The 26,040-nt window shown below is 36.9% G+C and overlaps 1 protein-coding gene across 4 annotated transcripts in view; it reads left to right on the top strand.

Annotated features, from left to right (window-relative positions):
* Nucleotides 1–26,040, top strand: part of LOC100252614 (ATP-dependent DNA helicase homolog RECG, chloroplastic) — a 52,219-nt gene that overhangs the window by 16,358 nt on the left and 9,821 nt on the right. For 3 of the 4 annotated variants that reach the window (XM_010658986.3, XM_059738883.1, XM_010659057.3), the window contains 10 exons: nt 2,322–2,885; nt 2,977–3,089; nt 4,621–4,855; nt 5,270–5,433; nt 5,685–5,766; nt 8,767–8,856; nt 11,102–11,335; nt 21,753–21,824; nt 22,053–22,205; nt 22,282–22,425. In XM_010658986.3, coding sequence (XP_010657288.1) covers nt 2,322–2,885; nt 2,977–3,089; nt 4,621–4,855; nt 5,270–5,433; nt 5,685–5,766; nt 8,767–8,856; nt 11,102–11,335; nt 21,753–21,824; nt 22,053–22,205; nt 22,282–22,425 — 1,851 coding nt within the window. The remainder of the gene's footprint in view (nt 1–2,321; nt 2,886–2,976; nt 3,090–4,620; nt 4,856–5,269; nt 5,434–5,684; nt 5,767–8,766; nt 8,857–11,101; nt 11,336–21,752; nt 21,825–22,052; nt 22,206–22,281; nt 22,426–26,040) is intronic. The other variant, XM_010659087.3, reaches the window with a different exon arrangement.

Raw genomic sequence — 26,040 nt, 5'->3', positions numbered from 1 at the left:
TATTGGCTTCAGTGGCTGTGGAATTTTGAGGATTTCAATGCATCTCTTATTTTGTAGAATTGAATTCCATTCATTACTTCTGTAATTGTTATTGTAACTTTTTGTTCTGCATTGGAAAGCCTTGCTATTGGGCACAATTAAGTTCAACTCTGGTGAGTCTCTCTGGAAAATTCTGGGATTATGGTGGATGGAGGGTAAGGGATGAGGAGCTTATATTTTGATCAGCATTTATATACCTTATGATTGAGACCTGGTAGTGAATATGGAACGGACTTCTTAATTGTTAAGCATCATGTTGGATAGTGTATTTCCTAGTTTCCTTCTTATTTCTCATATCCTGTAGTTTGGTTAGGGATCATGCAACCAAAGTGATGTTTAAACATGCATTTGATCTCATGGTGAATGTTGATTGGTTCAGCTGGCTGTAATTCCCATTTTTTTTCCTTTATTTTGTTTAATATAAGTTTAGGGTCTGTTCGTTAGCTGAAATGAAAGTAGTTTTTTTCTTTTTCTTTTTTTCAAAGAAATATTCTCAGTTTTGGAAAATAAAAACAATGAAAATGTTCATCTTTTGGCTTGGTTTCAATTGTTATGAAGTGTTCATATTTTTTAAAATATAAAAATAAGATTTTGATGTTTTCTAAAAAAAATGACCAAAAACATTTTTGAAAACAGTTTGCAAAAAAATGCTACTAAACATGTTTTTCTTACCAGTTCATTTTTTTTTCTGTTTCCAAGGAAAAAAAACTGTTTATTTTTATTATCATTTATTATTATTTTTTAAACTTAATAAGACAACAATTCCGATTGATCTTCACTTGGTATCCATGACATATTTGCACCATACATGTCAAATCTCTCATTGGGCATAGCTACTGAGATCCATACAGTTAATTATATGTCTACTAGAAATTAGTTAGCTACCTCCTATTTTCTTCTTGGATTCTTCCTATTTGTAGGTCATTTGTGGCACACGAGAAGGGAGATTTTTGGTTCCTTGCTTGGACACTTGAGTTATATGTTTGTGTGTGTGTAGTTTTAGGGGTTTATTCCGTTTTTTGTTTGATGATTTAGTTGTCCCTTGAGTTCACCTGATTCCCCAATGAAGGTTCACTTCTATATATATATATGAAGGTTTTTCTTTTGGAAAGGTATTCTTTTTCTATTTTCCTTAGTGTGTTTGTTGGAAAGGTATTCCTCTTGTGTCTAGTTGACAAATGGTGGGTATCGAGGATGACCTCTTGTATTTGTTTTTGTTTTTGTTTGTCTAGAAAGAGTAGAATTAAAGGATGTTCATCCTTAAAGGGTGTCGTGTAGAAGGCAAGATGAAAAGATGATGTCCTAACCACTAGATGCAAAGTTCTCTCCATCCTCGTGTACAAATTCCCATCTTTTTTTCTTGGAGACCCATTAAAAAAAACCACTCCTTAGTTTTCAGGTTTGCTTTTCATTTTCTGAACAATCCCTTTTGCGAGATTGGATTCTTATTTTTATTATTTTAGGCTTATCTTAGAGGTCCAAAAGGTGTTAATCTATTTATTCCTGAGATGATCCTTCTAAGCGTATGAGAATTTCTTCATCTCATTCTATGAGTCTTTTTTCTTTTTAATAAGTGATTTTCAGTTTTTCTCTGCTTTTTTTTAGCTTTCTTCAGGATTTGGCCTGATAAGATAGGGGCTAGGTTTGTTTGCCATCTATGTGCCTGGCCCAGCCAATTCCATTAAAGTATGCTTTTGTTTTGTTTTGTTTTTTTTTTTTTTTTTTTTTGTGAAGACCTTTTCAATGCTTTCAATATTGAGCCTACCAAATGTGTTTCTGAGTCTGCTAAATGTAATCGAGGGTTGTAGGCAGTGTTGACCAAGCTCCTGTGCTGGGGACTCAGCTTCCAAACCAGGATATGTGATGGCATGAGAACCATGGGAGAGGGATTGGTGGTTATCAAGGATTTTTTGTGGTTGTAGTGTTTTGATTTGCATTGAAATATTTCCCTCCGAAATCTCTATATTCTCGGTCGGAGGGTCTTCCAAGGCTTGAGAATTGGTCCTTTGAGATCTTATTGATAAGAAAAAGAGGGGTTAAGGTCTATTTCATGCATGTTGTGTTTTATTTCCTGTGATTCTATGGCTTTATGTGTGCATTGTATACCTCATGTGTCCTAGGTTAGCATCCTCCTTTTTTTGAGTGCCTTGTTTTACGCACACACCCACCCACCTCATATTTGCCTGCCAAGAAAGGTATTCCTCTTTTCTGCAACTTAAGACATCCAAGTAGTGTTTTTTTAAAGAAACTTCTCATATTGTTGCACTTTGCTTTGCTTACAGGTATCAGTTTTGATGGGTTATGATAGTTTGCATGATCTAATTGAGAATGAGAGAGTTCAAAAGGAATCTGATATGAATCTAAAAGATGAAATCAATAATGTTGATATCTCGTTGGCATGTAGAAAATTTCCATCCATCATCTTGGGTAATTCTCCACCGGTGGAATTGTATGATGAGAATAAATGTCATAGTGATGTGAGGAGCCTTTTAGCAGCTCAAATCTGTGAAGAATTTCTCTCCAGTTCAGGTGCTGAGAAGTGGGATGGTCCAGATAGGTTTTCTGAAACATGGCCTTCTTTATGTCCCACCCTTCCAAATATTAATGCTTCATTATTAAGAAAAGAAAGTTCTTCCACTTTGCCCGTTTCTTCTCAGCCTCTAACTATGGAGACTAAAGAAAAGTCAGATGTCTTAGTCACAGTGGAGGGCCCCCCTGCTAATATGGTGCTTGAATCACAAAATAATGCTGAACCAGTTGAGTTGATTCTTGATAAATCTATCAGTTTCATACCAGGATTACAAAAGAGGCACTGTCGTCAACTGGAAAATTGTGGCTTTCACACGGTGGGCTTTAGTATGTTAAGTGCAACTACCTTTTAGGTTTAACATTATATAAAGAGCTTAGGATGATATTTTTCTTTTTGTTTCCATGTAGTTGCGGAAATTGCTACAGCATTTTCCTCGGACGTACGCTGATCTAAAAAATGCACTGATTGGAATTGATGATGGGCAATATATGATCTCCATCGGAAAAATCTTATCTTCCAGGTACATTATATAATTTTTTCTATAACAGATTGATTTTCTTGACTGGACGTCTGCATGTATGAGTAGATGGAAATTTTGATGTTTTCATCTTAAGTGCTTTAATCTGCAGTATTTTTTTTTTTTTGATAAATAAACACGAAATATATTATCAAAAGGCAAAAAGCCACAAAGCATACAGGAAGTATACAAGGTAGCCTAAACCTCAAAGAGCAAAAGAAGGAAACAAAGGCCTCACCAACCCTTAAGTGGATGCTAACCACTCCAAAAAGCCTATAAGAGAAGATGACTCCTCTCCAATATACACTCTATCCCAACTCCACAAGTTACAAACAAAGGAATTTTTGAGTTTTTGTATTGCTAAGGATCCCCCCCCCCCCCCCTCCCCCCCCAAAAGCTAATCTATTCATTTTCTTTCAAACCGTCCAAAAAATACACAACGGAATAGAATTCCAAATCTTTTTCCTTTTTTTCCCCACAAAGGGCCCCTCCAACTAAATAACACCTCTTTTACTGTTTCTGGGAACACCCACTAAATGCCAAACAAGGCAAGGACTATCTCCTAGAGGACTCTGACCACTATATAGTGTAAAAGAATATGATTTACAGTTTCTTCTTCACAGTGGTTTAATCTGCAGTATTACAGACACATGCCTTGGGGAAAGGGAAAATGTTGATGACCCACCCTTCTGTTTATGAAAGATGATGTGTTAACGTGGTTTTAAATATTTAAGGATGCATCTAGACAATAAATTGAGTTTCTGATATATAGGTTCAATGCTCTTAAGAAGCACAAAGTTTTTTACCAAATGATATTGCGGCAATGGTTGAGGATGGCTTTTTTCTCTCTCTAAATTTTTACAAAAATATGGAAATTCTTGTCTTATATGTTAGTTTACCAAAACTAATTGCATGGAATTCTTTGATTAATTTCGTGTATGTAACTTCTTGCTTTTAATTCAGTTATTTCTTTTATTTTTCTTAGATTTTCATAAAATATGTTGTAAATTGTAGAGTTAAGTCAACTTCATGCATCAATTTATTGAGATTATTCGACTATAGAACTTCAAATAGCAACTTAAATCTCCCATTTCCATGTTTATGGTGTTACCATGTTTTTATTTGTGGTTTTGCTATGTGTTTATGATGTTATGTATTTAATAATACAAGCAATTATGATGGTTATCATTGTGATTCATTATTAGGATGCCTATGTTCTTTACTTGTTTGGAAATGTTGTGATTTTTAAAAAAAAGTTTCAACTATGATATTGTCTTAGACATGCTACCATAATAGTTCATTTTCAATGTGATCATGCTTGTATATGACTCCAGCATTCTTAATTATTTATTAGGCTTATTTTTACACAAAAAATTTGTTTTTATGTTTGTTAGCATTGCCAAACTTGTAAGAATTTTACAAATCAAAATTGAATTCAATACCTTGATAGTTTTGATCATAAAGCACTGTAAAATTCTTTACTTTGAATCAGAAGTCTATTTTGATATTGATTATCTTTATCATTCACCTGCAGGGGGGTTAAAGCCAGTTGTTCTTTTTCGTTTCTTGAGGTAGTTGTGGGTTGTGAGATTGCAGACTGTGAATCAAAGTATGAGCAGATGATTGGTGCTAATGATAGTTGGGGAAAGAAAACAATTTATTTGCATTTGAAAAAATTTTTCCGCGGCACTCGTTTTACAAATGTGCCTTTTCTTAGATGTCTTCAAGAGAAGCATAAAGAAGGGGATATTGTATGTGTCAGTGGTAAGGTAAGCTTTTGGGTTGCTCTGTTGTTTGGTTATTTTCTTTCTTCTTCAATGTCGTTCTGTAAATATGATTAACATTGGTTTTCATAATTTTTTATGTGAAGCATGACACTTTCAGAAAGGTGGATATGCTTTTGTTCAACTGTCATTGGAAACTTTTTTATCATGATGGTGGTTGGAGTGAAAATGCATTTTTAGTCATGCTATAAAAAGTACTTTTGCATGATCTTTGGAGGTTTCCTGAGGAGTTCTTTCAGTTTGCCCCCATGGGCAACTTAACTGGAAGCCACTCCCACTTGGGAACAGGAGGTTGATTTATGAATTGTTCACTACAATGTTGTATTTCCTTCATGAATATTATATATTTTTTTTTGTTTGAATTCAGGACCTTCACATAAATGTTGACTTCTGATTTAGGTGAGGACTATGCGTACAAAAGACCATTATGAAATGAGAGAATATAATTTGGATTTGATTGAAGATGATCAAGATTCATCTGTTTGTCCCAAAGGGAGGCCATACTCTATATACCCTTCAAAAGGCGGTTTGAATTCAAATTTTCTTAGGGACATTATTTCAAGGTCTCTGCTTTCTATTTCTTTCATTATGATGTCCCATTGTCATCACTCACCTTAGTTGTTTCTGTAGATTAAAAGTCCACTAGATTATTTATTTGTTTGTTTGTTTGTCTCTTTTCCATGTTCATGCCCAACAATTTGTTTCCTTTATTTATTGCATCTGTTAAATTCCTTGAATTATGTGACTATGTGGTAATATGTTTGTTAGTGTGCATGCCAACATCTTTAAGAATATCCATTCTTTTGTATTCCAGAGCTTTACACAGTTTGCCTGTCAATATTGATCCTATTCCTAAAGATATTATTGAGGACTTCGGGCTATTATCCCTTCACAGTGTAAGTGAACCTGCTGCTTTTCTTTGTTCCTTAAATTTCCTATGGCACACACTTGTGTTCTTCATACTTCATGTCACTTTACCATGTTTTTCTTTTTATTCAACTTGCATGGTTGAACAATAGCAAACATTCATCTGTTGAACTGGTGCAGTTTGATTCTCAGGTGTACAATTATTAGGGTGTGTCATGACTAATATTGTTTTGATCTCTATGAATTGAATTATATCCATTCTAAACAAATACTTATTCCTTTCAGCAATTTGTCTTTTCTAGTGTTCCTTTCATTGTTCAAAATGAAAAAAAGTTTTTGTGGTGATTTTCTTTCTATTATTTGAAATATGTTTCTCCAACACTGTTGGTAGTTTTGACCGATGGATATGCTTTATATTCAAAAGGTCTGATATACTAGCACGCTACAAGGCTGTAATTCCAACTTCTGGGTTTTGGTTATTAATGGGTGAATCTGAAAAGATTGCAACTATGCTTTAATGGTTGGTAGTGTTTTAGTTCTGATCTTCATTTTGAGTCCAAAAGAACTTGGGGGAACTATCTGATTACCTTTGTTTACATAATTCCCATTGTTGCAAATCTAGTGGATGCTTGCCATGTAACCTGAATTGATGTTAACACTGTTGATGGAAAACAATGCATTTGGGAAATTATGATGATTTTGGATGTGAGCGAGTCTCCTCGTTGGGGATTGTGCCTTCAAATGATTTTTGTCTCCCTATGGGCTATTTGTGTTTCTGGTGCTGGAAGGTTTCCATCCTTAGCAACAAGGCTTTTAGTGGTGTCTGCTATGGAGTATGTAAGCTTTCAATATTCTAGATTCTTACCAGTATGTATGGTAGTTTGCAGAAGAATTTCTGTTGGAGTGTTTAGGATAAGGAAGACAATTTGTTTTGGTTGTTTTGGAAATGGAATGCTGAGGTTAATTAATAACTCACTGGTGGAAAATTATGGGGATATATGATGAAATCAACTTAAAATTATCAAATCACCCATGACTGTTTCAGAGTAGTATATGAGCTGGTCAAGATCCTCTTTAATGGAAGGCTAACTCAAGCATTATCTATATTTTAAATTGTTGACAACAAAGAAAGATAGTGTTATAAATAGAGGAGAATGTAGAGAGATGGATGATAAATCCTTCCAAGTTGGAGAAGTAATATGAGGAAAGACAAGAATGAGAGTGAGAGCATCAAAAGCCTCCCAATCACTAGCCCACACAAAATTGGTCTCAAGCAGGGTTCGAAGTATTGGCCTAGTCGTATCCGCCTTGGCCAAGCCCATTTCGAAACCGATATCCGAGTTTGACTCAAATATGGTCTAGATTGATTCGAAAGGAGAAATAGCCTAGAACTTGAGCCTTGAGGAGAATCAATTGTGGATGGTTTTATTCCCATTCACCCAGTTGTAGAGAAAGAAAAAAAAGGTTTAAAAGAGAAGAAGAGGGTAAGGAGGATGAAGAAATGAGTCTTGGGTAATGAGGTAATGGGTTTACCCAAGAGGTTGTTTGGGTATTGTAGATGGTTTTATTCCCATTCACCCAACTGTAGAGAAAGAAAAAGAAAATGGGTTTGAAAGAGAAGAAGAGGACGGGGAGGATGAAGAAATGGGTTTACCTAATGGTGTTTGGGTATTTATAAAATGGGTAATGAAATGTTTTGTGGTAGTGGGTGTTTGAAAGCTGGCATTTTGTGGCAACTGATTTTTGGCTTTATTTAATGTACAATGGGTGATGAACTCTTCGATAAGAGGGTTGCTTTTGAGTTGGGGAGGCTTCTTTGTTGTAGAAAAAGGAAAAAGGTTTGGAAAGTAGCTCCTTTATGTATTTTTTTTTTTGGAATTGGGCTAGATTGTATATTGGGGATGGTTCTATGTCCTTGCTAGATTTTGTGGATTAGCTAGGTTCTTCTTAGGGTGCGGTTGCTTTTTTTTGTGTATTCGTACCTTCATTGCTTTGTATATGTCATGTATTCTTTTTCTTTTATACAATTGTCTTTACTTATTAAAAAAAATAAAATAGGTAATGAATATAGTGGTTTTTATACAATGGATAATGAATATAATGAGATAAATATAAATGTAAATATAATTTACAAGAATTTAATGTAATTACATTTTAAATAAATTACTAGTGTATAAATTAAATTTTGTTAGATAAAATATTACTAAAAAAAAATTAACAATTACTTGTATCAATATTAAATGTGATACATAATTTGAAAAAATTTATAATTAATCAAATTTAACATGAAGATATTAAATAAAAGAACTTTTAATATTAAAGATTAGTAAACATATTTTTATATTTATTTAAATAATATTAAATATAATTAAACTTAAAATTTTATAAAATGTATATTTAATTGTATATATTTTATGTATTGTCCGATACTGATTTGAGATACCGAGACTGATGTGCCTTAGGACCTCTCGAGTCAATGACTGAGACCGCAACTTTGAACCATGGTCTCAAGGAGGAAGGTGGTCCCCCATAAAGGCACAATGAAGCAGATGCTTCTCTTTTAACCAACTATTAGCTTCTAGACTTGCCTCTCTAAGCTTCCATGAGATAGAATGACTTGCATCTCTAGATAGCTTCACCATCCCCTATGGTCAATAGTCACACCTTCAAAATCCTCTCTATTGTTAATCATCCAGGAAAGAACAGTTGCTGACATCCAGAATGATTTAGACATTGTCATATCACAAAAATTTAATAAGTTTTCCCATCATCCACCCCTTTATATTTTAATGCCTATATCTTTTTAATCTCACTTGCTTGTGGATTCATCCATTTATCAATGCTGATTCTGATGTGATCTGCGTAATTATGCTTCCAAAATTTCAATTTATGACTGATAAGTTTGGTATTATGGTCATGGATGTGACTCCATATTGTTTGTCTCTCTTGCTTGTGTCTATTAATATCATTTCCCCTCAATATTTACATGTTTTCTTTGAAGTGCTAAATGTTTTCTGTTACCAATGTAGGCTTATGTGGGGATTCACCAGCCAAAGGATTTAAAAGAGGCTGATTTAGCTCGCAAAAGGTTGATATTTGATGAGTTCTTTTATCTTCAGGTGATTAAACTGCTTGTCATCTTATCATAGTTCCATTTTACTATAGCTTTAGGTGATGTATGAATTGTTGGTGGCTGGCAACATTTCAAACCTTTTCCTTTCTGGTTGCTGCCATTTCAAGCCTCTTACTTTCTTTGTGATCAATCACTGAAACTTGTTTCTACCCTTCTTTTGTATCTAAATAAATTTCTTTCCATATATTGAGATTTTATCCTCTTGCTGCAATCATTTTTTTTCCCTCCTAGAGCCATCACGTGCATTGCATGTGCTACTGCTGTTCAAGATATTATATGCACTTTGTTCCTTGAAATTTTTTGTCTTAGTTTCCTTTTTATTTTAAAATGTAACCTTAGAGTTGCTTCATGAAATATGAGTCACACTATATTTTGCACAATGCATTCCAGAAAAATGGGCTTTTACTGCAAAAACTATTTTCCAATTTTTCACATTTGTTTTTGTTGGAGCAACAGAAATACACTTTTCAAGAGTGAAACCCTTTATCTTTCTGAATGTTAAATATAAATTTCCAAAGAGAATGCTGTTAAGATTTTATTTCCTTGCGGTTGTTTTCCATTGATTTATATGGTATTTATTATTGACAGTTATACTGTGGATCCTGTCATTTTTTGCTTCATAGTAAAAAACGTCCTGTTAAATTAACTGATGTTGGTGTAGTTTATGTTTTAAATTGGGACAATTACTTTCCAGGGGCAGATGAGGCTCAAAATGGCTCTAAAGGGGTTAAAGTTTGCATAATTGTTGTGAAGTCTATGAAAATTTTTGGACAAAAATGCCCTTTATCATTGACACATCTCAATTTGCATGTTTTTTCTAGAGTCTCATAGTTTGTTTTCAATATCAAACCATTGAAAATATTGTTTACACATGAATAAATATCAAATAAGTTTTTTTTTTTTTTAATTTATATTTTCGCATATGTACAAGGAACTTTGTATTAAATGTATAAGACATTTATACTAGGTGTACAAGGCTTGTACAAGTTTGCTTACTGTGAATATATTTAGGTGTTTTTCTTTATTTTCTTTATTTGTTTTTTATACCACTGGAAACATTGTTTACCCATATGTATAAATGTTAAATACATTTTTTTTTATTTTATATTTTCTTATATGTACAAGACACTTATACTAAATGTATAAGGTATTTACATTAGTTGTATCAGGTTGTACAAGTTCGCCTATTGTGAATATATTTACATGTTTTTATAGATGTTAATAAAAATATGAAAATGTTTTGTACATTTAGTATAATTGTCTTGCATGTGTAAACATATGGAAAAAAAAATTATATTTGACATTTATGCATGTGTGTAAATAAATTTTCTATTAATTTGGTATGAATAACAAACAAAGAAAATGAAAAAAATATATACATAAATTTATAGTTTAAAAATTTGTACATGTCCTTTACTATCAATATATCTCTTTGTCGTTTCCTATCTAAAAAAAAAAAAATTGTACATGTCTTATATAATTTTTATTTAATTAAGTTTTAAAAAAACAAAATTTTAAAATAAAAAATAATAATAGTCAAATGTTAAATTAATGAAATATAAATCAAGATAAACAATTTTTATTTAATTAAATTTCAAAAATGAAAATTTTCAAATTTTCAAAATAAAAAATAATAATAGTCAAACATGAAATTAATGAAAAATAAATTAATATGAACATGTCTTGTATAGTTTTTAATTAAAAAATAATAATAATCAAACATGAAATTAATGAAAAATAAATTAATATAAACATGTCTTGTACAGTTTTTATTTAATTAAAATTCAAAAATAAAAAATTACAAAATTTCAAAATAAAAAATAATAATAATAATAATCATTAAATGAATAAAAATTAAATTAAGATAATAGTTGCAACTTGAAAAAAAAAATGATATGAGTATTAAATAAATTTTGAAAAAAGATTTTATTTATTATTTATTTAATTTTCTTGAAATCTTAATATATTGATTATTATGAGTACTTAATTATCCTTTTTTTATATATATATATATAAAAAAAAAAGGCTCTTAAAGGTATTTAAGGATGATAAATTAGCCTTATATCCTCCAAAGTAATTTCATAACTTTCTCTATCCTTTTACACCACTTACGCAAAGTTTAATCCCTTTAAAACAATTTTTACTCCCATCTACCCCTAAAGTATAATTGTCCCTTTTATATTCCATGAACAAGTCATATTTGAACTATCCTAATTATCTTTTTGTATCAGCTAGGGCGCTTATTCCAAATCCTTGAAGGTCTTGGTACAAAAATAGAGAAGGATGGATTGCTGGATAAGTACAGAAAACCTGAATTGAATACTGTTTTTGTTGAGGAATGGTCCAGTCTCACCAAGAATTTCTTGAAGGCTCTTCCATATTCCCTCACTTCAAGTCAGCTCAGCGCTGCTTCAGAAATTATCTGGGATCTAAAGCGACCAGTCCCTATGAATCGACTTTTACAGGTCCTGAATTTTATGTGAATACTGCTGTTTTAGTCTGAAACAGCTCAGCTCAGTTCTGTTTTTAGTTCTTGTTCTCAGGTTTATTTTCCACTTCAAAAATATATAGATGGTGTAGGCCTTGAATGTGCAATTTTCTTGATTTTGATCTGAACTGATTTGTTGGGCTTGAATACTCCATTCCTCTCTTTCTATTGTAATCTGTTTGCTTATTATATTAAGGAAGACTTGTTTGTATTGTCAGGACTTATGGTGGGTTGGTGATGCCGGTTTGTCGGATAAGAACTCTGATACAGAACTGTTAATTTTATACATAAAAGATAAAGTATAGTAATATCCTGAATAACATATTTATTCTCATATCATGATTACCCATAATCCAGATGTATAATATCCTTCATGAGGTTAGAGTTTTAGGTCATATCATCTGTTGTAACTCTTATCCAAGACAGTTCCTCACAATGCCCCTGGAGGTAGCCTTATTTCACAAATAATTAATTTTGCAGATTTCCTCAACCGTCTGTTCTTTAGTAGAACTGAAGAACAAGCAACCCCTACTTGAATTTAGTTGTGGTGTCCTAAGTCCTATTCCTTGTATGTATGCCAACTCCTTCTGGGTTTATATATAAGAGTCTTTGTGGAAGAATGAAATTAGGAAAGTTGTGTTTTTGTAGAGAGAATTAGGCAATCTTGTAATCAAAGGGATTTGATGTAATTAAGTTAGGAAAGTTTCTAATTTATGTGTTGGGAATTTTTGTATACCTTGTATATATATGTGAGTCATCTGTATTTTTTCTTTTTGAGCACCACCTTTTCAATAAAGAAAAAATCTAGCTTCATTATTGTAGACTTGGACATCTGTCATTTAGAACTGTTGAGATCTTGTTTTCTTCTTTATTTAGGAAATTAGATGTTGATAGTTTTCATTGTGATGTATGTGAACTTGCCAAACATATGCGTTCAACCTTTTCCACTAATAATAAAAAAAAGAAGTTTAGAGCTTTTTCATCTAATTCATAGTGATATTTGAGGCACTTCCCTTGTCCTTAATATATTTGGGTATGTTGGTTTGTGTTTTTCATCAATGATTGTACTAGGGTCTGTTGGATTTTCTTACTTAACACAAATCTGATGTGAGTTTTGTTTTACCAAATTTTCATAACATGATAAAAAACCAGTTTGGTGTCATTATCTAAGAGGTTTCGGTTTGAAAATGCCAAAGATTATTTCAATCAAGTCCTAACTCCATACTTTTAACATGAGGGAATAATTTATGAGTCATCATGTGTCAACACCCTATAGCAAAATGGAGTTGCTGAGAGGAAAAATGGTCACTTCCTTGATACAACACAAACTTTTCTGTTCAAAAAACATGTGTTTAAATCTTATTAGGGGGAAGTTGTTCTAATTGCCACACATCTTATAAACCGATTACCTTTCAAAGTCTTAGGTTTCAAAAGTCCCATGGAAATACTTTCATTGTTTTATCCGAACATGAGAACCACGAACCATCTCATTCCTAAAATATTTGGGTGTGTGTTCTTTGTGCATACTTAGAGTCAAAACATGGGAAAATTGGACCCAAGAGCAATCAAATGTATTTTTGTGGGATATTCCTCAAGTCAAAAGGGATATAAGTATTACCATCCACCATCCAAATTTTTTTGTCTTAGCAAATGTTGCTTTCAAAGAGAGTGAGTCTTATTTTCCTACTCCTTATCTGTAGGGGGAGAATTTTGTCAAGGAAGACAAGGATTAGGATTCCTATTTCATTGATCTATTTTTCATTGACCTTCCTAAAGTCTTTGGTCTAGTGTTTAATCCAGTGTCTGTATTCTTCTTCTTTGTACCTAAATCATTGTCCATTAAGCTTGCTCCTGGAAATCGAATGATTGGCAAAGTGTATTCAAGGAAGAAAACAACGGTCTCTAGGCTTATACAAGTCCAAGAATCTGAACCAACTTCTGGAAATGAGGTAACAGTCTCTCATCCTCCTTTACAAACTAAGTCATAACTTAAGTTTTAGACCAAAATCTCCCTATTACCATTAGGAAGGGAACAAGGGAATGCACTAAACGTCTTTTGTATCCACTTTCCCGTGTTGTGTTATTCAAAAAGTTGTCTCCATCCCATAAGAGTTTTCTTACAAGTTTGAACAATATTCATATTCCTACTACTCTGTTTGATGCCAATGAAAATTGGAGGAAAACCATGAATGAAGAAATGGAGGCTCTGGAAAAGAATAAAACTTGGGAGTTAGTAGATTTGTCTACGGGAAAAAAGTCAATGAAATGTAAGTAGGTCTATACTTTTAAGTATAGAACACATTGGACATTAGAGAGGTACAAGGTAAGATTGGTAGCTAAAGAATACACTTAGACATATGATGTGGATTATCTAGAGAAATTTGCTCTAGTTTCCACGATGAATATAATCAATTATTTATTTATTTATTTATATATTTTTATTTTTATCATTGGCAACGAATTATAACTAGGATGTACAATAGTATGACATAAAAAATGCATTTCTAAACGTAGATATGGAAGAAAAGATTTAAATGGAAGTCCTTCTTGGGTTTGGCAATGACCTAGCCACTAAAAAGATGTGTAAATTAAAGAAAACTTTATATGGGATGAAATAGTCTCCAAGGCATGGTTTTGAAGGTTTGCTAAAGTGATGAAAAACATGGGATACATGCAAAGTTAGGGGGATCATGTGTTGTTCATCAAGCATTTGGATTTAGGGGGAGTTACAACTTTATTGGTATATGTAGATGACATCATCATGATGGGAAATGATGAAAAGGAGATATAGACTTTGAGGCAATGCTTGACCAAGGAATTTGAGATTAAAGAGTTAGGAAGTTTGAAATACTTCCTAGGAATCAAGGTTGCACATTCTAAGTAGCGAATTTTTATTTCTAAACAAAAATCTTTAATTAACCTTCTCAAAGAAACAGAGAAGTTGATGTGTAAACCAGTGGGCACAACAATAGATCCTATTCATAAACTTAGAGAGACTAAGGAAGATGTTGCAGTAAATAAAGAGATGTATCAACGTCTAGTAGGAAGACTCATTTATCTCTCTCACACAAGATTGAATATAGCATATTCTTGAGTGTGATTAGCCAGTTCATGCACAGTTCAAAAAAGGTTCATCTGCAAACTACTAACCGAGTGTTACAATACCTTAAGGGGTCTCCAAGAAAGGGCATCCTATTTAAACAAAGCTCGAGACTAGTACTTGAAGCATACACAGATGCATATTATATTGAATTTGTGATTGATAGAAGATCAACCATTGGGTATTGCATCTTTCTTTGTGGGAATTTGGTGATATGGAGAAGTAATAAACAAAGTTTGGTGGTGAGGTCTAGTGTAGAAGCAAAAGTTCACACAATGGCCCAAGGAGTTTGTAAACTACTATGGTTGAAGGTCATTTTGGGAGATTTTAAGATTAGTTGTGATGACCGAATGAGACTTTACTGCAACAATAAATCTAAAATCAGTATTGCAGATAATCTAGTGCAACATGATCAAACAAAACACATAGAGATAGACAAACATTTTATCAAGGAGAAACTAGATAGTGGATTGATTTGTACTTCTTATGTATCTACTGACTACCAACTTGCGGATGTATTCACAAAAGGTTTAAGTAGTGCAAAGTTTCATGCAGATGTATCCAAGCTGGGAATGGAAAATATCTATTCACTAGTTTGAGGGGGAGTGTGAAAGAATGCAATTAGGAAAATTAGTGATTTATAGAGAGAACTAGGCAATCCTGTAATCAACAGTCTTTTCAAGGTTGGGAAAATCTGGGTTAGAGTTTGAGACATTGGTAAGTATATTTTTGTATTAATCTCTTTCCTCAGTAAAACTTTCTAATAATCTTTGCTTTTGGACTTGGGTTTTGAGCCAAACCATGGAAGAACCATGTGTGCTTTTTATGATTGCTCTTGTTTCTTTCCTTCAATTTTTCTCTCCATAACATGTAAAATCTTGAGAAACTGGTGTCAGAGCCTCAATTAGGGTTTCAAGATGTTAGCACAGGTTTTAAAATTGAAGCTTGAACTGGTGAAGTTCAATGGAAAAATCAATTTAAGTTGGAAGATCAAATGCATGTTATGTTACTATAACAGGATTTACCCTGAGATTTCAAGTGGTTCTTAATTGTTATTGAATAGGCCGAAATGAGAGAGAGTGAGGGGTTTCGAGAGGCCGAAAGCAAGGAAGGGGAGTCTCGGGCGGAGAATCGTGGGAGGAGGAAAGGAAATAGATTTGTGGTGGAATCGAAGATGTTCGAAGTAGAAACTGAGGATAAAAATGGAAAGCGTCATGTTGTGATATCGGAAAGCAAGGGTGAGTTAGTGTCTTGGGTCCGACTGGGGCCGGCGAGTGTGGGATTGTTCTTAGAAGGGTTGTCTCAGTGTCTGAGGAATGGGGAAGAAGGAAGATGGGAGAAGGGCTGGAAGGAAAAAGGGAGATCTTACTGCATGGTGAGAGAGGCGAATAGGGCCGGGTGCTTTATTCGCCTGGGGGTGACGGACATGGAGAAGAGGAGGTTTGGAATTTGTATACCAAGAGGGGGAAAGGAAAAGGGAGGATGGGTTGCTGTGATAGAGGCTCTACGGAGGGAAGGATACTGGCTCGATGAAAAGGAAAGGGACCAAGGAGTAAGGGAGTCGTGCAAGCTGTATGCGGAAGTGGTAAAGGGCTCAGAGCTCAGGGATACAACAAGGCTCAGAGTGGAGACAAGGGAGGAGGAAACAAAGAATAATATGAATAGATTGAGGCAGTGCTTGATAGGCAAATGGAGCCTTAGTTCAGCGCGAGAAGAAGACCTTGCGAGTTTGGGGTGGGCAGCGGCAAGAGCGTGGGGTTTGAAAGGTAAGATGGGTTTGGCTAGATTGGGGAAGGGCTGTGCCCTTTTGGAGTTTGAAAAAGTGGAAGAAGCCAAGAGGGTGTTAGCCTCGGGGGAGAGACCAGTGGGAGGGATCCAAATGGGACTGGAGGTGTGGAGTCCGAAGTTTGGATGTGCTCCAGAGGGGGAAAATAGGAAGGAAGCTTGGGTTAGAATGTTGGGTCTACCAATCTCATTGTGGGTGTTGGCGATTCTGAAGAGAATGGGGGACGCGTGCGGCGGTTTTTTGGACGTCGATCCTCTGACGGAGAGGAAGGAGGACCTGGAATGGGCAAGGATCAAAGTAAAGCTGCCTGAAGGGGTTTTGCCGAGTTCGATGGAGATAGGGGTGGAGGGGGAGGTGTTCGTTGTGACGCTGTGGTGGGAGATTTCGCCGGAGATAAGGAAGAAAAAGGGGGATGGCCGAGATGGCTGTGGGAGACAGAGAGGGGAGGTCAGGGGTGAGGAAGAACCACTCGCGGGATGGCGTGTGGGGGAAAATCTGGGCGCTGCCCCCAAGGAACAGCGCCGGTCAGAAGATGGGACGGGAGAGCAGGTGAGACAGTTTGAAAATTGGGCTCTAGTTGGGCGGGCGACCCGGCAAAGATCCGGATTCGCAGGCGATGGGTCAAGCTCATCTGGAATGGGCTGTGACTCCGTGGGCCAAAAGTGGGACTATGGCCCAACTATGCAAGGTAGGCCTTTTAATAAGAAGGATGAATGGGCTGCAATTGGGAAAGAATGTGGGCTGGTTGAGGGAAGGGCCTCCGAAGGGCTGGAGTTCTTGTCCCATGGGCCTGCTATAAAGGTTGGGGGTGGTCTGGGCCAAACGCAGGTCCAAAAGACTGGCACGGACTATGAAGATGATGGCTTGGGCCTAAAGCTGGAAGAGGAATTCATTAAGTGCCGAGAGAAGGAGGTAAATGGGATGCAGCAGCAGGCTCTCCAGTGGTCAGTGGCTAAGAGGGCGATCATGGATGAAGTCTTAAGGTATGGGTCTGTCTCTAACCTAAGGGTTGTGGTTTCCTCTTCTCCTTCTTCTAATTTTTTTGGTCGGACTCCGGAGAGGGAGTCTTGCGACCACTCTGGGGAAACAAGGGCGGGCCTCCAGAAGGAAAACAAGATGGAGCCCGCATCCTTAGGGGGACCTTCAGCGAGTAGAGAGGGTTGTTGGGACCTGATTGAGATCAACTGTGATGCTCTAGAAGTCCAAAACCCAGAAGGCACTCCAGCTATGATGGAGGCCCAGGCTCAAAGAAGCGAGAAGGAGACTAAATAGGAGGATAGCAGCTTGGCTAAATTTAGCAAGCTTCTGGGATTTTCAGTAGAAGGCCTGGAGAGAGAAATATTGGACTTCTTGTCCAAAATCAGAAAAAGACGGGAAAGGATCCATAGCAAAGGATTACTGGAAAAATCAAAATTTGAGAGGGAGCTCAAAAGGTTGGAATGCTCAGTCAAATACAAGGGGAATGACAAGAAAAATAGTCATCTGAAAAGTAGAGGGGGACAACTCTGTTTGTTTAATGAATCTTAAAATGTTGAGTTGGAATGTGAGGGGGGCAAATGATGTTAATAAAAGAAGAATTATTAAGTCTGTGGTTAGAAAACAGAAGGTGGACTTATTCTGTATCCAAGAGACAAAAATACAGTTAATGACGGATGGGATGGTGAAAAGCTTAGGGGTGGGGAGATTTTTAGACTGGAGAACTATTGAAGCAGCTGGGGCAGCGGGAGGTGTGCTAATTTGCTGGGACAAGAGGTCTTTGGAATTGTTGGAGTGGGAGGAGGGCCAATTCTCAATGTCCTGTAAATTCAGAACTGTGGAAAATGGGGCAATATGGGTGTTCACGGGTGTCTATGGCCCCTTTACCAAAGAGGATAGGGAGTGCCTTTGGGAGGAATTTAGGGCGATAAGAGGGCTTTGGGGGGAACCCTGGTGTGTAGGGGGATATTTTAATGTGATTCTCTCTCAAGGGGAAAGAAGTAGGCAGGGGAGGATTACACCAGCTATGAGGAGATTTGCTTAGGTTATGGATGACCTTGAGCTTGTTGATCTTCCTCTTCAAGGTGGATCTTTTACGTGGAGTGGGGGGTTTCAAAATCAAGCCTGGGCCAGGCTGGACAGGTTTATGGTTTCACCCAGCTGGCTTGATCAGTTTAGGAATGTGACCCAGAAGAGACTTTCTCGGCATATATCGGATCACTTTCCAATCATAATTGAGGGGGGTGGTATAAAAAGAGGTCCATCACCATTCAGGTTCGAGAATATGTGGCTGAAAGTGGAAGGGTTCAAAGACCTATTGCGGAGTTGGTGGCAGGGGATGTCAGTGAGTGGAAGGGCCAGCTATAGGTTGGCTACAAAACTAAAGGTGATTAAGCAGAAACTAAAGGTCTGGAACAGAGAGGTGTTTGGGAATCTGGAGAGTAATAAGATGGCTGCACTGCAGCAAGTGGACTATTGGGACCAAGTGGAAGGTGAAAGGGGCCTGACAGAAGAGGAGCTGTCAAGGAAAAAAGAAGTAAAAGACGATTACGCGAAATGGGTTAAGCTGGAGGAGATACACTGGAGACAGCTCTCAAGGGAGCTGTGGCTAAGAGAAGGGGATAGAAATACGGGGTACTTTCATCGAATGGCAAACGCACACCGAAGAAGGCAGACCATGGAAAAAATAAAAATAAATGGGGTATGGCTTTTAGGGGAGCAAGATGTGAGGAATGGAATAGTAGATGCTTTTCAACGGTTGTTAACGGAAGACTCGGAGTGGAAGGCAGATATAAGGGGGTTGGACTTGAATCAGATTAGCCAACAAGAGGCGGACACCTTGGAGCTTCCCTTCACGGAAGAGGAGGTCCATTCGGCCCTTATGGGCATGAATGGGGATAAGGCTCCTGGGCCGGATGGATTCACGGGGGCCTTTTGGCAACTCTGCTGGGAGTTTGTAAAGGAGGAGGTTTTGGAGATGTTCAAGGATTTCCATGAGCAAAAGGCTTTTCTCAAAAGCCTTAATACCACGTTTCTAGTCCTTATCCCAAAAAAAGGAGCGGAGGAGCTGGGGGATTTCAGGCCGATCAGCCTAGTGGGCGGGCTGTATAAACTCTTGGCTAAGGTGCTGGCCAATAGGATTAAAAACGTGGTTGGTAAAGTGGTCTCTTCAGACCAGAACGCTTTTGTCATGGATAGGCAGATTTTGGACGCGTCTCTAATAGCGAACGAGGTGATTGACTCATGGAAGAAAAGAGGTGAAAATGGCCTGATCTGCAAGTTAGATATTGAAAAGGCGTATGACAGTGTGAATTGGCAGTTTTTGATGAGGGTTATGCAAAAAATGGGTTTTGGGGTTAAGTGGAGGGAGTGGATATGGAGTTGCATTTCCACTGGTAAGTTCTCAGTATTAATTAATGGGGAACCAGCTGGTTTTTTCTCCAGCTCTAAAGGGCTGCGGCAAGGCGATCCCATATCCCCATACTTGTTCATTATGGGAATGGAGGTGTTGAGCGCCTTTATTCGGAGGGCTGTGGAAGGGGGCTGCATTTCCGGGTGCAGGATCCAGAGGGGCAGGGGGCAGGCTGTGAATATCTCCCACCTTCTTTTTGCCGACGACGCCATAGTCTTCTGTGAGGCTAGGAAAGATGATATGACATTTTTGAGCTGGATTTTATGTTGGTTTGAAGCTGCTTCAGGGCTGAGGATAAATTTGGCTAAAAGTGAGATCATTCCGGTAGGGGAGGTGGAGGAAATCCTTGAGATGACTGTGGAGTTGGGTTGCAAGGTAGGTCAGTTGCCTTCAACTTATCTGGGACTGCCCCTAGGTGCGCCCAATAAGGCTGTGAGCGTGTGGGATGGGGTGGAGGAAAGGATGAGGTGGAAGCTGGCCCTCTGGAAGCGGCAATACATATCAAAGGGCGGAAGAATTGCACTCATAAAGAGTACTCTGGCTAGCATGCCGCTATATCAGATGTCTCTCTTCCGTATGCCTAGGGTAGTGGCAAGAAGACTAGAAAAGTTGCAAAGAGACTTTTTGTGGGGAGGAGGAAGCACGGAAAGAAAAGCCCACCTTGTCAATTGGGAGAGGGTGTGCGTGGGTAAGGAGAAGGGGGGACTGGGGTTGAGGAAGTTAGTCCCTTTGAACAAAGCCCTTCTTGGAAAATGGGTGTGGAGATTTGCTAATGCTAAGGAGGAGATGTGGAAATGTGTCCTTGTGGCAAAATATGGGCAAGAGGAACTTGGGTGGAGGACTAAGAAGGTAAATGGAGCTTTTGGGGTTGGAGTTTGGAAGGAGATCATGAAAGAAGCTGATTGGTGTTGGGACAAAATGAATTTTAAGGTCGGAAAAGGCACCAAAATCAGGTTTTGGAAGGACCCTTGGTGTGGGGAGGTGGAGTTGGCTCATAGGTTCCCTCAACTCTTCAATGTGGCTGCCCAAAGGAGTGCCACTGTGGGGGAGTTATGGGACTACAATTCTGATCAAGGAAGTTGGAACTTAAGGTTTTCTAGGGGCTTCAATGATTGGGAGCTGAACATGGTTGATGAATTGCTACAAATCATAAGGAGTCAAAGAATCACCTTGGAGGAGGACTTGGCACTTTGGAAGGGGGGGAAAAATGGGAAGTTTGAAGTGAAGGAAGCATATGAGCTGCTGATAAGCCATAGTACCCTGCTCTTTCCCAAAAAGGGCATTTGGGTGGAGAATGTTCCTTCCAAGCTAGTGTTTTTTGCGTGGGAAGCTACTTGGGGGAGGGTTCTCACGCTTGATAGGCCACAAAAGAGAGGGTGGCAGCTTCCTAATCGCTGCTATTTATGCGGTTTGGATGAGGAAAACGTCAACCATCTTCTTATACATTGTACAGTGGCTAGAGTGTTATGGGGGATAGTTCTTGGCTTAGTTGGAGCCCAATGGGTCTTTCCAGAAACTGTAAAGGAGGTGATTGTCAGCTGGAAGGGTTCTTTTGTGGGAAAAAAGAGGGAGAAAATTTGGAGATCCATACCATTATTTATTTTTTGGACGGTTTGGAAGGAAAGGAATAGATTAGCATTCAGGGAGGGGGGAGTTAGCTATACAGAAAGTTAAGAATTCTTTTGTTTGTAATCTGTGGGGGTGGGCAAAATTGTATAGTGGTGCGGAGTCTCGCTCCCTTATAGGTTTCCTGGAGTGGATAGCCTCCAGTTAAGGGTTGGTTGGTTTTTTGTTGTTTCTTTGGTAAGCTTGTGAGGCCCCCGTCGCCTCGTATACTTCCTGTATGCTTTGCGGCGTTTTGCCTTTTGCTAATATATGTGTTTGCTTATCAAAAAAAAAAAAAAAAATTGAAGCATATTTGCTTAAGGTGGAATCTCTTGGAGAAAGGCGAAGAAACATTAGCAGACATTTAAAAGAGCTGAAGTTGTCAAAAGAACAAACTATGATTTTTCACCATTATTTTTAATTACCTCATGGCATGTCAACTAATATTATTGAAAACTGAAGAAGGTGCCCATTTGCTAATATTTTCTGACTAATGATTGTACATTTCTCTTCAGGGTGATGTTGGATGTGGGAAAACTGTGGTAGCTTTTCTGGCATGTATGGAGGTTATTGGTTCAGGTTATCAGGTTAGGCACTGCATCAATTTTGACCTTTTATATTCTTTTATTTGTTTATTGAAATGTGTGTGAGTATACATACAGGCTTCAGTATCTGTATCCTTTTGTTTGTTATTTTCCCTGTATGTTTGCACATATGAGATATTTGGCTATTAAAAATTTTGAAACTTACTCCATTTATAGATTTGATGCAGGATAGGTAATTGATTGTTAGATTTACTTTTCTAATCTTTTTAGGCAGCTTTCATGGTTCCAACTGAGCTGCTTGCTCTCCAACATTATGAGCAACTCATCAATTTGCTGGAGAATATGGAGGGGGCTGAGTGCAAACCTTCTATTGCTTTACTCACAGGTTCAACACCATCAAAGCAATCGCGGATGACTCATAAGGCATGTATTATTATCAAATACTTTAGCTTTCCTAGTTAATCTTTTCAGAGTAATAAGATTGTGCTTTGGTGCACAGGGTCTTCAAAATGGAGACATCTCATTGGTCATTGGAACCCACAGTTTAATATCTGAAAAAGTGGAATTCTCTGCTTTACGCATTGCTGTGGTGGATGAACAACATCGTTTTGGTGTGATCCAAAGAGGAAGGTTTAACAGTAAGGTGGTTTGCTTCTGTTGACCTGCGATGATGAGAATTTCTTAAAATTTTTGTAGTTATTTTGTTGGCTAATTCTCAACCCACCTTTTTATGATTGATTATGGTGGATGTCATGTGTAGGATGGTTCATATGTAACAAGAAAGGTTTTATTTAAATGCAGTTAGCATATGGCAATGCATTTTTCTCTGAGGCAGTGGTAGGTGATCTTAATAATGTCAAAACCTCATCCTAAAATCTTTTATTTGGTGTCTGACCTTTAGATCAACGTATATAAAAAAACCTTTTAGTTGGTGTTGATATCAACTGGTAGCATTGGTGTATCAATGTATGGTTGCATCCTTCAAACCAGGTAATTGGTCATTAACATTTTTAGGTCTCCCCCTTGGGGGTAACCTGAGGGTCCTCAATTTATAGTACATAATGGCAGACACAATCTTTAGGAGAAGTGGTAGACATAAGAAAGCCTTCTTATCCTTGGTGGTAAAAATAACTCTTATTCAGTATTGCTCATGTTCCCACATACTATTTATTCATCCTGAAAAAACCATTAAGGTTTGCCTCTAGGATTGAGAAAATTAAAAGAGATTGTTATCTGGAGTTGGGGAAAAGAAGGAAGGTCATTTGGTGGGATGGAACCGAGTTTTTAAGCTGAAATGCGAAGGAAGTTTGGGTATAGAGGATCCCTGATAGAAAAAGCTATTCTGGGTAAGTTTTTGGAGGAGATTTCCTACTGACTGTGATTTGTTGTGGCATACTGTCATCTTAAACATATAAGCAGTGCAGTCCAATAGGTAGGATGGTGACTTTGTGGTTAGGTGTTCATATTGTTGTCCTTTGAAAGCTATCTCTAAAGTTACCTTTACTCATCTTTGGTTCATCATTGGGGATGTAGAATGAATGAGAGTTTATTTTTGAAAGGGTCTATGGTTGGAGGACTTTTCCCTCTGTTGTTGCCCTTGTCTAGCTCCTTTCCAGAATGATGAGAGAGTCTGGATTATATAACTTTTAGGCCTTTTCACATCTAAATCTTCTTTTCTACCTTTGGCAAAGTGATTATCATACCTTTCCTCAATGCAGTTTTATTTGCAGATCTAAAGCTCCAACAAGCATTACAGCTTCACATGGATAATGACTAATAAAGCAACCCTTGAATTCTATGTCTTGTGTCTGAGGGTTGGGGAGACTACTGATCCTTCTTGCCCTCTACATTTTTTCTTACTATGGGGCCATAGCAGAGGTTTCTCTGTCAGATTCTAAGGTTCCCCCTAAAAATGTTGCATGCATGATCGATATTGTGTTTCAGGGTTTTTGTTGGAATCGTAGCTAGAGAATATTATGGATATTAATTATTTTGTGGGTTATTTTTCAAGGAAGAAAGCTATTTCTTTGTGAAGAGGAGGTCAATTAATTTATATGGGATGTTGTATGTTAATCTCATTTCACTCTAGGCATCCTTCACTAAGAGTTCTGAGGAGTCCTCGTAGTATGATGGCCTGTGGTTATTATAGGAGGGATTTGGTGATGAAGGCTTAGTGAGTTAGTCAGTTTGGTAAGTCAGTTTATGCACTCTCCTCATGTAGAACACCTTGAGGCCATGTATAGAATCCTAAGGTACTTGAACAATACACTAGGGAAAGGTCTATTCTTTCAGAAGAATGTTCAACAGAATATTGAGGCTTATATTGACACGGATTGGGCAGGTTCAATTACCAATCAGAGGTTCACATCAGGATTTTGTACATATGTGTGGGGTAGCTTAGTTACTTGGAGGAGCAAGAAACAAAACGTGGTATTATGAAGCAGCACAAAGTCTGAATACAGGGCAATGACTCACAGGATATTTGAGATGTTGAGGTTGAAATGAGTTTGGAAGAGCTCAAGAGACCAATAAAACATGTGCATGAAGTTGTATTGCGACAATGAGACTGCAGTTAGCATTGCACATGCGGTACAATACGATATGTATATAGCCAAACATGTTGAGATTGACAAGACATTTTATAAAAGAAAGGCACGAGGCAGGTATTTGTATGCCATTTGTTCCAACAACACAATAGATGGTTGATATTCTTACAAAAGGGTTGTTCAGACCTAACTTCGAGTTTCTCATCAAGAAGTTGGGCATGATAGACATCCATGCACCAATTTGAGGGGGAGCATTGAAGATTTAGGATGATAAAATTCGAATTTATAATTTGAATTTTTCTGGTAAATTAGGCAGTTAGGATTTACGATTTTTATGCCTTTGGTTAGATTGGTTGAGATTATTGTAGAACCAATCTCTCCTATATGTCTTTGTACATTCTTAAGTATTGAATAAGCAGAACTAATTTTTCTTCTCTCAAAAACTAGTCATATAATTTGGAAATTCTTGTATTGATTCTCCAATAGCAAGCTTACAATAAGTGGTAATTGCCCCTAGTAGAGGGGGATTCAACCAATGTGATGTAGGACAACCCTCAAACAGATGTCTATAATCAAATTGGTGGGCTTGGGTTTTTATCTTTTGGGGTTTGAGGAGAGGAACAAGAGATAAAGTTTATTATAACAAAAAAAGATAAAATAAGAATATAGAGAAATAGGGTAAGAAGATGGGATAGAAACTTAAGAATCTTACTAAGGCCTTCTAGGAAACTCACATAGAAGAAAAATAATAGTCTCATCGTTGAGAATTGCAACACTTGCAAAAAAACTAATATTATGTAATTACTCTTTTTGTTGGTTTATGTCAATTTGCCTTTTCTAGAGGCTTCTCTAAGAAATCCAAATTCTACACGACTTCTAATGACCTATTATGACTCTAATCCTAGTCCTCCTATTCTGATTCTAATAATTAACTACTCCTATTTTAACTCATATAAATACTAATCCTAATTTAATTCCAACTAATATTAAGTCACATAAAGTTCAGTTATTTCTTTCCTTCCCTTTCTTGAATACACTTAAGAGGCTTTATCCCATGATGATGTCTCCTTCTATGTTTCCTATGGTAGAAGAAAAGCTTGGAGATAGCAACGATATTGGATCTCTCTGGATGCCTTAGTTGTGAACTTTGTTAGGAAGCTTATATCGGCCAATCAAATAGTAGATCATTTAACAAAGCAAGGGGTTCAGATGTTGAAGGTATTTGTTGGAGATTCCATAGATTTGACAAGGTCTTTGATAGGCTTTTGGTGGGTGTGTGGCCTTTGGATGTGCTTAGTTGTATTTGGTTAGTAGTTTGCTTACTTCTTGTTTCTCTTGGTGGATATCTTATCCTTTTTCTATTTTTTTTTTTTTAAATGAAGTAAAATATTATTTTTTTTAATCAAAAGAAAAAAGGAAAGAAAATGTGGACCATTCGTAATCAGCAGGCCATGAGGTGAGCTGATTTGGTACAAGATCTACACAATAGAACAGACAATATCACAAAAACTAAAATGCAGACACTGGATCTTGTACTGCTTAGCTGATACAGTTATTGTAATGTTTTAGGAGAACTTCTATGCATTTCCTGAACCATTATTCACCAGCAGGTTCCGTCATGCCTACGCCTGGTTCAGGCACGTGTGCTTGCTATTGCTTTTGCTTTTGCTTTTGTCGGACTAGTTTTTTTATTGTATATTAACTAGAGAATC

The sequence above is a fragment of the Vitis vinifera genome, chromosome 1, assembly GCF_030704535.1.
Source record: "Vitis vinifera cultivar Pinot Noir 40024 chromosome 1, ASM3070453v1".
Classification (NCBI taxonomy): domain Eukaryota; kingdom Viridiplantae; phylum Streptophyta; class Magnoliopsida; order Vitales; family Vitaceae; genus Vitis; species Vitis vinifera.
The sequence above is the reverse complement of the archived record's forward strand: the minus strand, read 5'-3'. Positions and strand labels throughout refer to the sequence as shown.